The sequence below is a fragment of the Scophthalmus maximus genome, chromosome 22 (assembly GCF_022379125.1).
Source record: "Scophthalmus maximus strain ysfricsl-2021 chromosome 22, ASM2237912v1, whole genome shotgun sequence".
Taxonomy (NCBI): Eukaryota; Metazoa; Chordata; class Actinopteri; order Pleuronectiformes; family Scophthalmidae; genus Scophthalmus; species Scophthalmus maximus.
This window is the reverse complement of record NC_061536.1, coordinates 9,898,166-9,917,860: the sequence shown is the minus strand read 5'-3', so window position 1 is coordinate 9,917,860 and position 19,695 is coordinate 9,898,166. Positions and strand designations below refer to the sequence as shown.

General features: G+C 44.8%; 1 protein-coding gene and 1 long non-coding RNA gene across 3 annotated transcripts in view; one reads left to right on the top strand and one right to left on the bottom strand.

Moving 5' to 3' along the window:
• hivep1 (HIVEP zinc finger 1) overlaps nt 1-18,029 on the top strand; it is a 47,662-nt gene extending 29,633 nt beyond the window's left edge. For both annotated transcript variants that reach the window (XM_047330072.1, XM_035620852.2), the window contains exons 3-9: nt 5,313-5,366; nt 7,687-13,466; nt 13,549-13,682; nt 13,821-13,996; nt 14,699-14,800; nt 15,467-15,993; nt 16,247-18,029. In XM_047330072.1, the coding sequence (XP_047186028.1) occupies nt 5,313-5,366; nt 7,687-13,466; nt 13,549-13,682; nt 13,821-13,996; nt 14,699-14,800; nt 15,467-15,993; nt 16,247-17,353 (7,880 nt within the window). In that variant the 3' untranslated portion in view covers nt 17,354-18,029. The remainder of the gene's footprint in view (nt 1-5,312; nt 5,367-7,686; nt 13,467-13,548; nt 13,683-13,820; nt 13,997-14,698; nt 14,801-15,466; nt 15,994-16,246) is intronic.
• Nucleotides 1-19,695, bottom strand: part of LOC118292159 — a 62,229-nt gene that overhangs the window by 3,245 nt on the left and 39,289 nt on the right. The window contains exon 4 of the long non-coding RNA XR_004786839.2: nt 14,668-14,828. This is a non-coding gene — a long non-coding RNA (uncharacterized LOC118292159). The remainder of the gene's footprint in view (nt 1-14,667; nt 14,829-19,695) is intronic.

Sequence of the window (19,695 nt, the reverse complement as noted above, 5' to 3'; positions counted from 1 at the left end):
AACTAAGCTGCTGTTATGACTATATCAGAGGAGGAGATGTCCTGGATTAATAACAGTTATTTCTAACGTGAAGTCTGACTGCAGGTCTTCAGTGACCGACTTGGACTGACTGTCTCGGAATATTATCGCCGCTGCTTCCGTTATATTAAACTTTAACTACCTGAATGAACATCTGTTAATCAGAGTTCACACAGCTCAGGCTATAAACTATAAACCTCTGTCTTTCCCACAGCTGGTGGAGCTGGCAAGTTCTGTCATTCGGTCTACTTATCCTCTTCCGATTTTAAAACACTGCAAGGAAAAGCCACAAAGAGTAATGCTGCAGCCACCGATTTTTAAAATTTTATTTGCTAAACGGCTAGTCAAATAATTAATTTCTTTCATCTATGAAATGTCAAGTGCCGTTCACAGTTTTCTGGTATGATTTTGGTCTTCGGTTGCTTGTTTTGTATTAATAAAACTTCACCTCCCAAAAATGGAAAACTTGCTATCAAATAAGATGAATTAAAGAAGAATCCTCACATTTTAGAGGCTGAATATTTCTTTCTTTTTTTTTTGCATTTTTGCTGGACAGTAATTGAGCAATAAATCGTTTGCAGAAAAGTTAAAATCTGGAAACTGGAAGCAGCAGATGTTTGTTTTCTTTTTTTCTTCTTCTTGAAAACAAAACAAACACTAAATCACAATTGTTGCGAAATAGATCGACTAACAGACTACCTGACTAGCTTGTCAAGCTGCTGTGTAGCTTGAGATTTATTTATTTATTTGAACTTCCACTTTCTCGTTTGGTCTAATAAAATATCAGAAAACCCCAAAGTCTCCCACATTGTAAAATAATGCAAAATCAGAAACTACAACCTCATGACAAACGCAGCAAAATCCCCACAATTAAGACACTGCAGCTTGGAACATGTAGTATAATCACTTAGTCAAACGCACACGTGTGTGTGTGTGTGTGTGTGTGTGTGTGTGTGTGTGTGTGTGTGTGTGTGTGTGTGTGTGTGTGTGTGTGTGTGTGTGTGTGTGTGTGTGTGTGTGTGTGTGTGTGTGTGTGTGTGTGTGTGTGTGTGTGTGTGTGTGTGTGTGTGTGTGTGTGCAGGAGGCTGGTGGAGGTGCTCGAGTTACATAATGTCCATCACCCTCCCGCACAGTGAAAGAGAAGAAGGGGGCAGCTGCCGACTCCCATCTCGTCATCTTCAGCCTGCTGAGGCATCTCTCGTCTTCCTCCCCTCTCCTTTGATTTCAATGTCTTTTTATTTGTATATAGCAAATCAGAACATACATCGTCTCACCGTCCTTCTACTCCTATTTTATTCCCCTCCTCTTCCTCTGCTCTTTTCGTCCACTCCTTCTCCTCCTCTTCTCTCCATGTCCTCTCTTATTTAGTTTTCTTCCTCCCCATTTCCTTCCACTCCTCTATTATGTTCTTCCCCCTCTTCTCATATTCCTCCAATCTCCTTCTGTTGTTCCTCCGCTCTTCTTCTCTCCTCTTCTTTAACACTTACAGGCCTGTTTTTGACCTGTTAGATAGACGATGGTGTGATAAAGAGACCGTTCGCTGATCTGCTGCTGCTGCAGCTGGTGGACGCCCATCTGCCCACACAACGTGGTCCGCTGGCATTGTTCGGGCTTGTCGCTGGCATGCCGGCGTTGTGTGCGGCGCATACTGATGACACAGAAAAGCTGGAGCTGTAAGCCGCCGGCGCCGTCTGCGGCATGTGAACGCTGCGCATATGGCTGCCACGGAAGAAGGTGCCACCGCGCCGTTGACGGCCGCCATTTGGCGTGATGCGGCCCAGCGGGGCAGGCTGTCGGGCAAAATATGAATGTGTGACAAGCTGGCAGTGAGGGCCCTGGAGGTTGTTTGTTGGCCAACAGGCAGAGGGGGCTCTGGGGAGGGGAGGGGGGGGTGCAGTTGTGCTGCTGCTCAGTGTGAGAAGCGGAAGCTGTAATGTAATATTGTTAATCGTTGAACGGGTTCCGCTTCCACACACGCGTTTTGGTTTATTAGGTCCATTTTCCAGAGGTGAGTTGACGCCGCAGCTCATCAGCCTGCGTCAGCAATTCGCTGATTATTATCTGTCAAATGTCTCAACGATGCAGTGACGGGCTTCCCCCTCCCCCCCCTCGGCCACAGCTGACGGGCTGTAGGCTCGCATCAGGTGGGTGCTGGAACAGAGCAGAAAGAGAGAGAGGAGTGTGCTGGAACATGTGGGGGGGGTTGTCATGACAGCACTCGACTTCCTCGCCCACAAGCCCGCACGCTCTGATCCTTGTGTATCCTTAGAGATCCCGTCACAGAGATCGGCGCTCACGTCGGCCATCTTGATCGGCATCCTGTCGCCTGATCGAAGGACCGTGTTTAAAGGACAGTTATCAGGCGATGGTGTGTTGGGAGAGTTATCGGTGGACAAGACGTGTTTTGCATCTTTTTTTAACAGCGTGTCTATGTCGACGGATGCAGATCAATCTCAATTGTGGTGTAATAGTAGAACCACATGATTACGTCACTTTAGCAGATTGTATTGATTCATATTTCACTAAATTATTGAAGCCAGTCAAATGATTCCCCGTGCATTTTGACACAAGCAAGTCGCCAATGTGCCATTTGTTGTTTGGGAGGAGCTTCAACTCTGTGACTTGTTTCCTGAGGTACGAGTGTGAACGAACATCCTACAAATGATGACTTTTCTCTGCAAACACTTAAGTTATAACCGGAGCCTCGTGAGTTCAACTGTTTTCTTTCCCCGCCCTCCATTTTTTTTTCTTCTTTCTTTTTCGTGCTCATGCTTCCACAAACGGGCTCTGGTTTTCATCACCGGCAACATGCAGCATTCGTGTACATTCCTTTTATTGTTTTCCCGTGGCTACGGGACATTTACGCAGATTTCGGATGGCATGGTGAACGTCTCGAAGCCCCTCAGTGAAAATGTGTAGCCGTGGCCCCCGACCACCTTATGACATCCATAATGAGGGAAATATGAACGACCCCATAATCATTCCCTGCTGTCTTAATAACTCGAGCACCGTGGATGGAATATTTTTGTCCCTTTTGTCCCTTTCCACTCATCTGGGTCGATGTTTCCTGTTCTTTTTCCATGCTTCAGAGCTGGACTTCATGGGTGTCATTCAGCATGAGGGCTCTTGTTTGTGGCTTGTTACATAAGAAGGCGCAATCTGATCTGTAATACGTTACACTCTGTCCTCAAACCATATGCAACCGCTAATAAGATTTTTGTTGGGCAGTAATCACTCTGTGCCTCGGTTTGCCGGCGCGGTCTAACACAAGACATATGTATCAAGCTGTGCAAACAGCGAAAGCGTATGCTCGGGAAAAATCTACCTCACAATATTTTTACTGCGAAAAATAAGTGTTTATTATCTCAAATTGGGGTTTTTTTGTGACACAGACGGGAAAGCCGCGAGGTTGAGCCGCGGTAATCACGGCTCGGAGCGAAGCGTCGGGATCCTCTCTGTTTGGAGGAACACCCAGTGCCCAGCGCTGTTGCCAGGAAAACACAGCCTACCTGATTCCATTGTCGGATGGCAGGGGAGTTCTCATGGTCGTTTATATGTAAATAGACCAGAGACAAAAACACACACCTCAGTCGTCCCTTGTCTGTGTACACTTCTGTCAAAGACCTGCACACAAACAAACACCTGCCCGCTCCACGTGCCTCGGTTACTGTGTTTCTGCTGGCATGGTGCCTTTGTTTAGCTCCACGGCAGCACAGGGGTGTGGACGCATTATGTAATCTGTGGCGTGCGGCGGGGATATAGAGACAGAGAGAGAAGGGTGTGACTATAACACGCACACACACACAGATGATGACAAACTACTGACCTCCTCTTTGGCTCCCTCGTCTCCTACCCCCCTCCTCCTCCGAGTATTCCTGGCATTGCTCTCTAATTTTTGGAACCACAGAAGAACATCCTCCTTTCGCCCTCGATTAACGTTTGTGCAATCTAGGACAAAAATGATTACCACTGCTCCTCGAGGACTCGTCGTGCAGTCTGATGTCATGCGCGCAGGGCCACCAAAGTGGCTTTTTTTTCTCCCCCCACCTCGTTTCCATTGTCATGAGACGCAGAAACACGCTGCACTATAGTTGCAGGGTTATTCCTCTTTTTTTCTCTGTGGTTAATGTGAGCATGATGCATGTGCACTTGTACTTCCATATTTAGAAAACATCATTTTAGTTTTTACAGTCTTTTTCTTTTAGGAAAGACTGGACTTTTTTTCTAGCTACAAGAAAATGTAAATGTCTGCATGTAGCACAGCCTTGAAACTTGAATTAATCAAACCTGCAGAATGTGAAATGAGAAATCTACAAAACAAACTCTTTTTCCCCCCTAAATAATAAATAAATTAGTAATAGATATTCACAAAGAAAACTGCAGACTTGTAAAGTAAACAAGTGGCCAATACAAGTGTCTTGTGGTACAGTATGTGCGGCCTGGAAGTGTTTCACATAACAGCTGTTGATTTTGTCCCAGATTTCCTCAAAGTTACGGAAAAAAACACAGCACATTAGAGTTTACATTGTAAATATTATTTATTACTCAGATTTTCAACCATATTTCTGTACAATTATTTTTTATGAAACCTGCTGTTTTTTGTTCAAATAAGATGTAATTACACGTTCACACTGCTCCCTCCCTCTGAGGGCGGCATCACCTCGTCTCTCTCTACCTCTATTCCACCGTGTATAACACCATTCACACCACGTTGAGCCGGCGTATATAATTAATATTGATTGCAGCAACATTCAGTCGGCACTGTGTCACCTCCTGCACGCCCATATGGTACATACAGAAACAGTTTCCCACCTGCTGGATGTGGGTGAGGACTGTGACTGTATAGAAGGTCGCGGTGGAGTGAGTGTGTCGTTCCCCCAGGGGTGTAAACAGCATTTGGATATGCAAATGGTTCTGTGGGTTCAAATCTGGCTATGAGAATGAGAACCCGCCATAGTGACTTGTGATTGCAAATTTGACCTGTCCATCATGCACGCTCATGCTGTTGCTTCTATATGCGGTGGGGTGTGTAACTGTGTGTGTGTGCGCTCAGACTTGCCCCCCTTCATGATAACACTAGTTTCCATACTGGAATAGTTCACTCTCTCTGCAATGGAAGAATATCTGTTTCTCATTTGAAGGACCTTCATCCTGCTGCAGCTGTGTGGAAAGCATCCCCAGTATCATTAGTTAGGTTCTGCACTGCCTTCGCTGTGGAGAATGTGTGTGTGTGTGTGTGTATGTGTGTGTGCTTCTGTGCATGTGATGAAAATGTTTTCTGTTCTTGTCTCCAGATAAAATCGAAGAGGCACAGAAAGAGCTGAAAGACCCCAAAGGCTCACAGAAAGGTAAGAGATCTATGTTATCAAGACTTTGGATATAATGTGAGGAGTTGAATTTATTTTTAAAATGAAGAAATGTGAGGAATGTTTTCTCTTTCATTTTTAAGTTTGCAGGAGAATTTTGGTTTTCTCATCTGCCACCCTATAGTTTTAAGAGAATACGACGGATGAATGAACCTCAAATAGATTTAATTCAAGGGTTTTTGTTGATGGTGCAACAAACATTCATTACATGGTCTGTTGTTGACTGCAATTATCAGAATCTCACTTTATTTAATTGGAATTTAATTGAACCCCATGCATTATTGATTTATTTATTATGTCCTTTAAGGGAATGCTTTACCCACATGTAAGGAGTGAAGTTGCTGTGCAGCTTCTGGAATTTTGCAGCATTTTGCATCACACAATGTTTCTGCTTCGGTGAAATAATTGGCAATATGAAAGTATTAGTTGGCATCTTACATGCCTGAGTGCACATTTTTATAAGTGGTTAAGCAAAGTGTGTTTTTAATGTCATTTCAGCCGTGACCAGAGTCACACACACTTTTCAATGAGGTATTTAAATATTTTGCATCTGTTTCCTCACTTTTTAATTTGGTGCACAATCAGTGAAAAGAAAACTGAACTATGCAGTATCCACTACAGCAATGGCCATTTTCATCTGGTAAGTGGGCTGTTATGTAACCACATTCAAATGGAAAAGCCAGTTTGCTTGAGCCAAGGCAGCTTCATGGTGTCATGGTTTAAGCTGTGCCCAAGAATGAATCAACTGAGTTCACCTCATCATAGAAACATTGTCCCCAAAAAAAACAAAAAACACCCAGGACACCCAAGGTTTGATTGAATCAGTAAAACGAGTAAGGGTTGAGACACTAAAGAGAAACGGTGTATATAAGAACATCTCCACCCTCCCTCTTAAAGTAAATCAGTTCCTGATGTCCCTGCCTGTCATTCAAAGGTTAATCCTCTTGACAACCATCTTTAGACAGAAGCTTATTCTGTCAGGCATCTTTTCACTGGATCGCGGGGGAATTGTCTTGAGGTTATGAATCATATATTAAATATTTACAGAGCCACAGAAAAATGATGGCATTTAAAATGTGTAAACATTAACAGGGGAGGAAAATAATGTCAAGTTTGGCTACTGATTGATTAGATTTGCTGATTAAACGAAATTTTAATCTTGAAATAGCCTAAGCAGATTTTTCTGACAGTAAAAGTAACAGCTGAAAATAGATACTGACAAATGTTGTTTGTTCATGAAGCTTTTTTTAATGCTGGAAAACTTGTGAAGTCATGGAATCCGTTTTGCAGATTTGTCCAAGCACTGAGTAGGAAGAACCAATCCTGTTCCATGTCTTTCAGCATCTTATTAAAATGGGGGTATTTAAAAAAAAACATAAAAAACAACTGTTTGTTTAGAGAGCACAGTGTGTACAGCTTTAAAGACTCGCTGGTCGCATGTTAACTCAGAGAACAGATTAACCTATGTAAAGACGAGATCCTCATCTTGGGAAATACCTACTCAGGCCAGGAAACTGTGACAGGGCACTGCTAATATTATGCAACATGTCCTTTAAAAACCACTTGGGTGAATCATTATTGCACACACTACGGAACACCACGGCATGGGTGCGCCCTTTTAAAAACAGAACTGCATTATTATTGGAATGCAGTGTTTGAAGGCATGCACATTCAGGTTGTTATTACAGTAAGAGACATTTGTTTCTTACATGTTCTGATCAGCCAAGCCTTTATAGGTCAACATATCTAAGAAAGGGAAAAATTACCATTTACTTATGTAAGTAATGAAGCGTGGGCCTCTGTGATATGAGTCACACAGCAAACAAATAAAGGGGAGGGTGAAATGTTTTTTTTTCATTCAAGGGTGTTTTTACTTTTTTATAACATCCTTCGTGGGATTCAAATGGGTGTTCAAATTATTGAACACACACACACACTTAACTCTAATTTGGTTTCTCTTTGCTGAAACAAATCTTCACCTTTGGTAGTTCCATGTATGACTTGCAAAGATTTGAAATCCAATTTAATTATATAAATTATAGTTATATAATTGATTAGTCAAAAAAAAGAAGTAGACCAAGTTGCCCAGGATATATATCCACCATCTTACAAATTTGGAAAAATGCACTTATAATAGGCAGTGATGTTAGTATCATAGGCCAATAAGGACATTTCAACTGTGCAGCAGAGGAAGTATAATTCCTTTTTCTCAACAGGGACTTTTGGTCATTCTGCCTGGAAAAAGTTGTAAAAGATGGTTTTGTTATACCAATTCTGCTTTCCGTTGTGTCTTTCTCCACAGGACTATCTGAAAGCAGTCGCAGAAATGCAGATAATATAAAAGGCCTAAAGAGGAAAAAGATTGTTGCAGAGAATCAGCTCAAGAAAATTCCCAAATCTCCAGTGAAGAAGCCCCTGCAATCGAAAGCATCTGAAACTGTGCTCCACGGAGTATCGTCCAAGGAAAGTACACCTTCTTGCTCCTCCTCCTCAAATAGTCCTTCCCACAATTCTTTAACATCCCCCAGTGGGAAAAGAGACCCACACAATGCCTCACCTGTTGCAGCATCCCCTGACAAGGGGTCATCTTCAACTGATGCTGAAAGGCTGAAGCAGGAAGAACCGTCTCCTAGGCCACCATCACTTGAGCCTACACATGTTGAGGACGGCTCTCTGATTACTGAGGTGTCTCAGCCCAAAGACATCAAGAGCGAAAACCCCAGCTTTGAGGGAGATCCTTACAACAGCAGTGCTCCGCTTGATGTTCTACTTAAGGCCATGGAGCCTGACTTCAGTACACTGGCTGAGAGGACAAACACCTTGCAGGTCGCAGCCATTGGAAAACCAGCTTCCACTCTTTATGCTCAATCCAGTGGTGAATTAACTACAATGCCAGCTGTCAATGTTGCTCTCCATACCCAACCTCCCCATATGCAGACTTATTATATTGACAAACAAGGAAACTTTATTGGCATTGCTGCACCATTACAGGGAAATGTGCAGACATCTACACAGGGTACACCAATGCAGTCATCTCCACTGGCCACACCACAATTTATGCCTGTTGCTTCAAATCCAGAAAAGCCTGCCTTGCACATGAGCTTTAACACTGGACCATCCACTATAACTCATGCACCTGTTCCCTCAGGTTCCAATGCTTTGCCACAAAGCCAGCCACCCATTGTGCACACATGCCAGTCCATCTCAGCAAGTGTTCCCAGTACCATTCAGGTCCCAGTGACACCTGGCAGCAACCAAGTTCAGATGGCTACTATTATGAACTTTGGTGCTGAACAGGTTTCCAGGGACCAAAAGCCTAAGAAACCAGGAAAGTATGTTTGTGAATACTGCAACCGGGCATGTGCAAAACCCAGTGTGCTGCTCAAACACATCAGGTCCCACACAGGAGAAAGACCATATCCCTGTGTCACTTGTGGCTTCTCATTCAAAACCAAGAGCAACTTGTACAAGCACAAGAAATCACATGCGCATGCTATAAAACTGGGTCTCATAGCACGCTCGGAATCTGGAGGTGGATCACTATCTCAAGAATCTGACAAAGCCCTTGGGACACATTCAGAGGCGGAGGAAAGTGGGGACAGCGACGAGGAAGGTAGCACGGCAGACTTGGACCCTGACTCATCACAGAGCAGTGTGGCAGCTTTGTCTGAAAATAGTTTACAGAATGCAGGTACAAACCAAGCAAGCCATGGGGAAGTGGATTCACCAGCCATGTTTGACTCGGCCAAACCAGCACCTGGCCACAGGGCTAATGAGCCCAAAGTAACAGCTGCACTTCCAAAGGTTGTTGTGTACCCGGTTAACGTCTCCCCTCTGAGAGCAGATAGCCCAAGAGTTACAGGTGCAGCACCTGAACAAGCTGCTGCTCAACGACAACGAGACTTCCAGACTGCTAACATGAGATCAAGCATCACTGTCTTGTCATCTCTGAAAGAGGTGGATGGTGCAAATCCCTCACTAGATACTGTAAGCGAAGATGAGGACCAGCAGTGCAAGTCTCCACTGTTAGGTGGACATGCTCAGCTTCAGAGGCAACAAGCAACAGACTTTTCTCAACAGCAACAATCTAAGTGTCTACTTAGTCCGCGCAGTTTGGGAAGTACAGATTCTGGCTACTTCTCACGCTCTGAAAGTGCTGACCAGGCCATGAGTCCACCCAGTCCTTTTGTAAAGATAACTCCACCAGTAGACATCGACATTGCCAAGAATACTCTTCCAAATATCCCCTCTGTGGTTGCCACAGTGATGCATGTAGCAGCTGAGCAAAAACCACAGGCCACAGTTGGACAGATGCGTCCACCATTAGAAACCAAAGCACTATCTCTGGAGGAACGCATTTCAAAGTTGATATCTGATAATGAGGCAGTAGTTGACAACAAGCAGCTGGACAGTGTGAAGCCAAGGAGGACATCTCTCTCAAGGAGAGGTAGCATCGACTCTCCTAAATCATACATATTTAAAGACTCTTTTCAGTTTGATCTTAAGCCAATTGGAAGAAGGTCAAGTTCTAGTTCAGACATCCCCAAGTCACCATTCACCCCCACAGACAAATCTAAACCAGTATTTCTTCTCTCTGTACCTTCTCAATACCCACCAATGGACTGTTTGCCAATTACAAGGAGTAACTCTATGCCTACTACACCTGGACACTCTGCTCTTCCCCTTAATATTGCCCCCCTTCCCCATCCTTTGCGAATTTGTCAGTCATTTGATGAAAAAATTAGTTTGTTGAATGATGATGTATTTTCCTCAGCCCCATCGACCCCAAATCCAGCTATACATTCTCGTACATTAGTCAGACAAGCAGCAGTGGAGGACTTTTCCACAAGTGAAGGACATGGCCTCCCCACTGTTCGCTCCATGGATGAGGGCTATCACGGTCCAAGCAGTTCCACTGAAGTGGTGCAAAGAAGCAGATCCTTTGAGCATAGTCAGGACAGAAACAGAAAGCCTCTGCAGAACAAAGGCACAATGTATGAGTGTGAAACCTGTCGTAATCGGTACAGAAAGTTAGAGAATTTTGAAACTCACAAGAAATTCTATTGCTCTGAGCTCCATGGCCCAAAAAACAAGCCAAGTGCTGTTAAAGAAACTGAACAAGATGTTTTCCATGTTAACCTACAGCACCCAATGGTCCCTAGATCAACTAGTGGCACAGGGATACTTGATCAACAGACATCAATTAGAAAAAGAAGGAAAATGAAAAGTGTTGGGGATGAGGACGATCAATCTCCAACTGACACCACTCCACCTTGTTCTGTTACTTATGAACAACCAACAGCTCTGGCAAGTCAGACTTTTTCTCAACATGCTGTAATAGTAGACATACAGCCCAAAAACAATCAGCCAAAGCTACATCAGATTCAGCTCATAGCAAGAGGTATAACTACTTCAGATTCCAGACTGTCACCAATTCGAGAGACCCAGATCAGCACTTCCACTAAAGGAGACTTGCAAAGGCAAGGCAGTGGTACGTCAGTCATTAGACATACCAATTCTCTCAGTAGACCCAATTCATTTGAGACAGAATCAATTGATAGGGCCTCTCCTGTTGATAGTACGGAGAAGGATGTCCTTAACAAGCCCAAAACAGACGCAATTACAAATGTGTCAGCCGACAACTACCATGAAGAAATATCCAAACCCAAGAGTACTGACTTTGGAAAACAAATGAAGGAACAATGCACTGATTGCACAGGAGCAGCAGCAGGCGAAAACTCCACTCCAGTCCATCAGTCGCGTTTGGTTCGTCAAAATAACATCCAAGTTCCCGAGATTCTGGTCACAGAGGAACCTGATAGAGAACATGAAACACAAACATCTGAACCACCAGATAAACCTGCAGATCAGTTCAACTGGCCTCAGAGAAGTGAGAGTTTGTCCAAGGTACCAGCAGAGAAACTGCCGCCTAAAAAGAAAAGAATCCGTCTTGCTCATATGGACCACTCCTCTGGTGAATCCAGTTTTGAGTCCAGCCTCTCACGAAGCCTCAGCAGGGACAGTAGTCTTTCTCGTTGTTCTAGCATCTCAGCCTCTTTTGAAAGAGATGAGACATGTAGATCAGAGAGTCCTTCAAGAGGGGAGTGTGTTGGGAAAATTCCAGAGCCCCAAGGTTTGCCAACAGCCTTCAATACCCTTGGCGTGCCTGGAATGATGAGACGTGCTGCATCTGAACAGATCACTTGTACTCAACCCTCTGTGGAGATTTCAAGTGACTACCGTAGCAAGTCTTTTGACTGTGGAAATGTATCTCCCAGCAGATCTCTATCACCTGTTGGCCAGCCAAAAGTTGCGCAGGTGCCACTTATTGAAAGGAGGCGGGGACCATTAGTTCGACAGATGTCTTTAAAAATTGGCCCAGAGAGTCAGCAACCTATTCGGAAAGCAGTTATACCTCTAGATAAACCTCCCATGACAAATGTTAGCTCTTTAACTCCTAATAGGTCCCAGCAGATTCACATTGCCAATAGGCGCCCCATGGCTCAGCCTTTTATCCTGCATAGTGGTGAAGCACCCTTGCAAAAGAGTGAGCAAATGGTGCAAAGCATTAATTTGGGTAGCCCAACTCAGCAGCCTCAAATCCACGGCCTTCCACACCCTTGGCATCAAACATCAAGGGTCCAAATATGCCAAAAGATACCACGACCGCTGAGCCAGATCTTAGTTTGTCACGAGAATGTCCAAAACAAACCAACTGAAGAAAAGAAATGTTTTGTGCCCAAATACCAACTGCAGTGCCCCGCTATGAGAGCAAGCCAAACGTTTTCATTCTCCGGCACACAGGGAACTCAGATAGCCTTGCCAGTTTTAACGATACCTATTGCCAATCCCATTTTGAACATTTCAAAATCGCCAGATGTAATCCAAAATGTATATGTTGCTCAACCCAATCAACAGGCCTCTGAGATTAAGACACAGACTGTAGTTTTGTCAGGCGAAAAGCAAAGTAACCCATTTGATCAGACCCAAGCAGGAGCAATACCCTTGCCACAGATCCTAATAACTCATGAGCAGATGCACCCTGCTCCCTCTGTGTCCAGTAGAAATAGCCTCTCGTCCACTCACAGTGTAGATGGCGACGCACATGCTGTACCAACTGCAAACAACGATCGGATTCAAACTCAAACAGTTGGCACTCATAACCACATTGGAGAACGAGCACTTTCTTATGGGTCTTTACACTGCACACAGAAACTAGCATCAGTGACTCTATGCCCACAGCAGGAACCCACTGCTTCAAGTAAACGAATGCTGTCGCCTGCCAATAGCTTGGACATCTTCATGGAAAAGCACCAAAAGCGGGCTAAGGACGAGCACGGTGTAGCCTGTCTAACTGATGGCAGATCAGTGAATTATCTTAACTCCAAGATGTCAGAGGTAACCCGGCAGCGGAAGTTCACACTTGTTAGGCAGGTTTGCACAACTGAACCAGTGGACAGTCCCATTGAAACTGAGGCTCCACCTCTGCCCCAAAGTAAAACCGATGGAGTGAAGGACTCGGAGGCTACTGATGATGTTAAACCTATGTCACCTGACAGTACCGGGCTGGCAAAAGACACAAACACTGTTATTCACGATGCAGGCCCTGCTGTGAATACTACACTTGGAAGCCACGGCATCTGCATACCAGCGAATGACACTCTGAGGCCCCGAGAAAAAGCTGAGGAACAGAGGTGGACCCCGGCGAAATCCCCTATCAAGCCTTCCAGTTTCCATGGGGGTCAGGTGAAACTGACCACATCTGTTTCTGTGGTTAACACAAAAGACAGTCACCGCCTGTCTTTCCCGAGCCTGAAGACTGCCACCACATTCACATGGTGTTTCTTAATGAAGAGGAAACCGCTGCATGTTCCACAGACTGACCTGAAGACTTCGGCATATGCAGCCTGGACTGTCAGCCCCAATAACCCAAACCCACTTGGGTTGCCAACTAAGGTGGTCATGTCTCTGTTCGACTCCAAGCAGAGCTCCAAGAAAATACACTACACCTCGGCCATAAGAACCAGCGGAAAATCTGACTTCTTGTCCTACTCAGGCAAGCTGAAAGATGTCATGCCCAGGGTAAGAACTGAAATTTCTTATTTATATTGCTGCCTAGTTTGTTTATCAGATCATTTAACACATCCGTAACTTCTTTCTGCAGCTGCCAATAACCCAGAGGTCTGTAGCAGTTGACAGCAGAGTTAAAGTGCAACCAGAAAATCAAGCCAGCAACGACTCAGACAAGGACTTGGTATCTAAAACGGAGCCAAGAAGGGTGAAGATATTTGATGGCGGGTACGATTCACAACAAGTGATAAATTGAATCATTTGTCAATCTTCCATTATATTACTACTGGAAAATCTCATTTCCTAAGATTCATATGATTTTGTTATATATTAAGTGTCCCTCTTGGCTCTTCTGCCACCCCACAGATTCAAATCTAATGAAGAATATGTTTACGTACGTGGGCGTGGACGTGGTAAATACATCTGTGAGGAATGTGGAATCCGCTGTAAGAAACCCAGCATGCTGCGCAAACACATCCGCACCCACTCTGATTTCCGGCCATACCACTGTGTCCACTGCAACTTCTCCTTCAAGACAAAAGGTCAGAACTCAGAGCACGATCAGTGTTCACACAAAGATTTAAAAGCCACTGTCACATTAAATTACGTTTTTGGTTTTTTTAACAACTGTTTCAAATTCAAACTTGTTTTATTTTCTTCATTTATGCAGTGAATAGGCATTTGTGTGCCACTAATTTCCCACTTATCATTTATACAAATTTGAATGTAAATATATTACATGTAGTGATAAAGACATTAACCTTCAAAATAGTTGTATTTTAATATTCTGCATTGGATGTGGTTCTAAATTTCTGTATATATTGTGTGTATACTTTACACAATGAGCAATATGGTACCACAGTTTTTAGAATATTATATTTGCAGATACGGATCTGACCATACGTTATGCTTTCACTTTAATTTACATTTGAGTCTGTATCTTTTTGAAGAGCTGCACTTCACTTAGTCCTTTTAGAAGTTACGAAATGAGATATGTTGTTTCACCATCTCTTAAACCAAGACAGTATGATTCACCGTTCTTTATCGAACTTGCCTACCCACGCGACACTGCGGAACAGCACTTGGTGTCAGAACAACCCACATTCATTTAAAAATGTCTTTATCAGTTACTCACCCTTTACATACAGCTTGCCCAACGACCGCATTCTCTTACGTAAACTCCTTCTATGCTAGTGTTCCAAGCTCTACCCACCTGTAAGACCCTGCTGCCCCTCTTTTCGCAGGAAATCTGACCAAGCACATGAAATCCAAGGCCCACAGTAAGAAATGCCTGGAGATGGGGGTGCCGGAGGGTCTCACTGACGATCAGGATGCAGAGGACTCTGGTACGGTGCTTCATTTCTCAGCCTTTGCCTAGAGAGAAATAAAGAAAAGCGATCCTTCTTTATTTCTGCGTGCGCTTATCACAATAAATTCATATTTATTTTGTAAATTCATGGGGTTCATTTGCAATATATTGTCTTGTATTGTATCACACATCTTATTTACTCCATCTGCTTTGGTTTCAAAAAACAAAATTGCTTTAAAAAGCCTTCCCTGTTAATGACACGCGGATTGTCCCCGCTCGCGCTCTGTTGCTATGTCGATCAATAGCTTTGCCACGGTCTAATTAAAAATTCTAAATGCAGCTTCTTCCTCTGTTAACTTGGAGCACATGTGGGCAGCATTCACAGCATTTAGAAAGAGGAAATTGCTGCGTCTAATTTTGGGAAAGAAAAGAAAAAACAAGAGGGAGGGAAGCTGCCTGAAAGCTTTCGACGGTCCCGGTCTCAGAGCGTATTCGTTTTTTGTCCTCGGTCTGTGATGTAGCTCAGGGGTGTGTGGTGGTTTGGGTGTGAAATGCTGTTACTGCAGCAGCACAAAACGTCGCGGAATTACCGGTGGATTTCCCCGCTGTATTGTAACAAACCGAAATGATGATGGAAGATGTTTACATACTCTTCTTATAATACCAACAATATACATCCTTCTGACACGATTTTCATCTATAGGAGACCGCAGTCACGTGGGCAGCGCGGACCGCCAAGATTCAGACGGCGACGACTCTGACGGCCCCGACGATGAGGAGAATGATGACAACGAGGAGGAAGAGGAGGACAGCCAGGCCGAGTCCGGCCTGTCCACCAACCCATCTGTCTCTGCCAGCCCACAGCACATCCCATCCAAAGAGGCCGAAATCCCTCCCAGCGCCCTACTGGCCCAGATGTCAATCAGCTCCCTCTCTCTGTCCCAGCCTCCGGCTCCTGAATCCCTCACGTCAGACTCGGAGTCTGTCCCCATGATGAGCCCTGTGTCCCTCTGCAAGCAGATATCCATCTCGGGGTGCTTCTACAGCCCGCTGCCCCTCCCCATTTCACCTCAGCCTGTTGCAACCGCATCAGAGTCCTACACCTCAGACACAGAGTCGGTGCACATGATGAGCCCAGTGTCACCGTGCAGGCAGATGTCCGTCGACTTCCCTGACTTTGATGTGCCCCCTAGTCCCCCAGTGCCAGGAAAGGGCACCAAGCCAGGCCAGGTGAGACCCCATGTATTGTCACTGTGTGTCTCTCCACCCCTCTCCGCCAGCCTCCCTCCCTTCTTTCCTTTCCCTTTGAATCCTGCATGCGACGCACTTGCATAAAGCTCCTGTGAATACTCTAGGTTATTAGTTCTGGTTAGACTTTGGCAGGTTGATCCAAATACCGTTGAATCATAACCATTTTACTTTTTCTAGGAAGATGAGTGAAGAAATACGATTGAATATTCCTTTTTTCCCCCTCTTTTTAAAGGACACCTCCATTTCTACTCCTGCTGCGGTGACCAGCGACCCGGGCATACCAGTGGACCGGAGCACCCAGACCTCTTCCTATGCGTCTCAAGGACCAGTGCTCTTCCCACCACAGGGTCTATCCCAAACACCAGGACCCCAGACCCACTTGTTCAGTCACCTACCCCTGCACTCCCAGCAGCCGTCTCGCTCCTCGTACAGCATGGTCCCGGTTGGGGGGATCCAGCTGGTGCCCGCTGGCCTGGCAGCCTACTCCGCCTTTGTCCCTCTCCAGGCTGGCCCCGTCCAGCTCACCATCCCAGCAGTGAGCGTCATTCACAGAAACACGAGCCCGCTACCGGCTGCCAACACTCCATCCCAGCCGGAGGGCTTGCAGACCCAGCCCCTCGTGGTCCAGGAGCCAATCAGTAGTGTTGTCCCCTGCTTCCCACTTGGGCAGGTAACGGGCCTGCAGGCTCAAACAATACAACCAATGGGTCTGGAGACGTTTAACCTCATGGGGCTGACCAACACAGGCCTCACATCCACCCAGCTGCTGTCCCAGCAAGGGCTCACCCTCGGGCTGCAGGTTTTAGCTGCCAACCCCACGTCCCAAAGCAGCACCGGCCCCCAGACACACGTCCCAGGTCTACAGATACTCAACATCCATCTTCCCGCCCTCATTCCTTCTCTTAGCCCTCTCTCTGCCCTCAGTCCTCTCCCTGGCTCGTCAGAGAGGCAGGGCAGCCCCGAAGCTCCAGGAGCACAGCCATCTCGATATGAACACGGGCTCGGTTCCTCGCAGAGCTGCACGCCCACCTCGCCGCCCGCCCCTTCGAAGGTCAGCAGCTCCCCAGGACTGTCCACAGGCAGCAGGGCAAGCTCCGGAGGCAGCGGCGGAGCAGAGCTCACACACACTGTTGAGAGGGAGGGACGGAACAAACCCCCACAGCAGCCTCCCTCACCTGCTCCACAGAGCCGAGCAGACAGTGCTAAGGGGTCGCCAGTAGAGGGAGCTAGTGACCCTGCACCTCAAAGACCACCGCCAGTGACCAGCTGGCAGAAGGTGATCGATGACTATAACGAGGTGTCCAGTGATGATGAAGACAGACTGGTCATTGCCACCTGAAAAAACTGAAGTGGAAAAAGCTCTTCTTGTTCTCTTTTTTTTGTAATTCTCGTCACTTTGTAAGACTGAAAACACTTTTCTGGGGGTTTGTTTCTTAACGGATCACCCTTCAAAGCACAGATGCTGACATTCATATTGTATGTGCAATCATATGATGATTATATTGATGACCAATCATTTTATTTTTACTTTTTTTTGTCAGCTCCAGACATTTTCTCCTTTTTTTTTGTACATGTTGTATAGACAATTGTGCCTTTTATGGAGTTTCTTGTTGAGGGAAACTGTAAATAATTCCTCATGAATTCAGTAGTCGCTTGTGTTTATTTCAAAACATAGAAGTAAAGAAAGGCAAAACAACGGAGGGTATCAATTTCATTTTGGAGGATTTGTCATTCGTAAAAAAAATTATGGAATTATAAATGTTGTACTGGTATATGTACATTTCTATGGATTATGGGGCAATGTTTCTGTGTACAGATGTTGTGTTCAACTATTTATTATAATCCATCTAGTGCCCATTGATGATTCACAAGTCCATAGGTATGTGCATTATCGTAGCTTTACATTTCTGTATCAATATTCTTAACTGTATCAGTAAAAAAATTTGTTTACAAACAATAAAGTGGTGTCACTGTATATTGAAACACATAAGCAAAAATATATTCACTGAATATTGTGGACTGCACAAAGACGGTATTTATTCACACTGACGTTCAGACAGTTAACAAGTGTAAAGTAAATTTGAATCATACAACTATTGTATTGTTTGGGGATTTCAGTTGGCAGGACTTATTATGTACATTAAACATCTGCTTCTGCAGTGTGATCCATTTCCTATGGACCTCAACGGGAGGAAGAATTGCAATATCATAGTTTTTTTTAATATGATGATAAAATATAATGTAAGAATTTATATGGTCAAACAACGTCAATCTCTGCCAACAGCTCACTTTACTCGAAGGGGCGACGTACTGCGCCGCAAAGATAGTTCATCTATTTAATCCTCAGGATGCAACTTCACGGTCCTCTCTCATCGTCATGACGATAGCGCTTGATTAAAGAAAATCACCATTTGCCAGTCAAATGAGTGGCACTTGAAAAGACAGAAATTGATTTGTTTTATTTCGTACCCACAAGAAGAGTCAAGGTAAAGAGCTCTCAGAGGACCACCCCCCATTAAGGAGGTGACTCATCCATCTACAGTACAGATCCTCATCCTCCTCCCCCCTCCCTCCCTCCCTCAGGGCTGGATGAGTGGGAGGTTATAACAAAGCAAACAGAGACCCCTAGAGGTCAACTCCTGCTGGTGCTGAGAGAGAGATCAGCATCTCTGATCTAACAGCTGCTGCGTGGTCTCACCGGCTCCATGACGAGCGTTCCAAATTTTAAAACAAAACATAAAGCTGCTTCTGATGCTCGTCCACGATTATTTTTTTCTGTCCAGAATAACGACAGGCCAGAGATACACCACAATACTCCTCCCAGTGGCACAAGCTGTTCGACAGGGCCAGTGGAAACTCTTCAGACCGGCCTCTGATTGGGGGCCTCAGATACTTTACAGAAAAAGAGTTTTCCACTTTGAGTGCGTGCACACACATACACACGCACACAAACACCAGGTCCATTTTCCACAGCTGCCTACTACAGCACACTGCCTCTGAGTATGCGAGTTAAGGGAAATGAAGTACTCCCTCTGTTTCCACAGGGTTATTACAACTGATGGTGGAGAGAAGCCGCGAGATTAACATCCACTTTGGAGGCTGCTCGTACTTCCAGTAATCATTCATCAGCTAATAAAAGACAGCGGCTGCGGAGCACAAGGTAAAACCTGGACCTTATATTCATTCACCTGGGGGGATGATGCAAGACGAGGCACAATCAGGATGATATGTGGACCTCACTGATGTGTACGTTTAAGTCTCACTGATCCGTTTTTCGGAGGAGGGATAACAGATTAAGATGTTGGCACAGGCAACCTATAATATTTTATATATTCTTAGAGCAACAAATGAGAAAAGGGTGAAATACAATTAGTAAGTAATTTTGGTAATTTACGATGCACTTGCACTTTTGCGTAGTCTCTTGTTCTAGTTTCACTTCAGCAGATATTCATTGAACTATTTCCAAAAGGCGTGATTAAAGGCAGACACATACCTTGTCATGATCTGATGATTTGAACTATTCTTATCACGCAATTTAGGTAATGCTTCACTTTGAGTGCCCCCATTTGGCATTTATAATCAGTATACGATCTTTTAAAAATGTCTACAAGACAAATCCAAGTGTTTATGTGCATTATCAACAATTATAATTTCTCCCATGAGGACATATTTTAGATTATT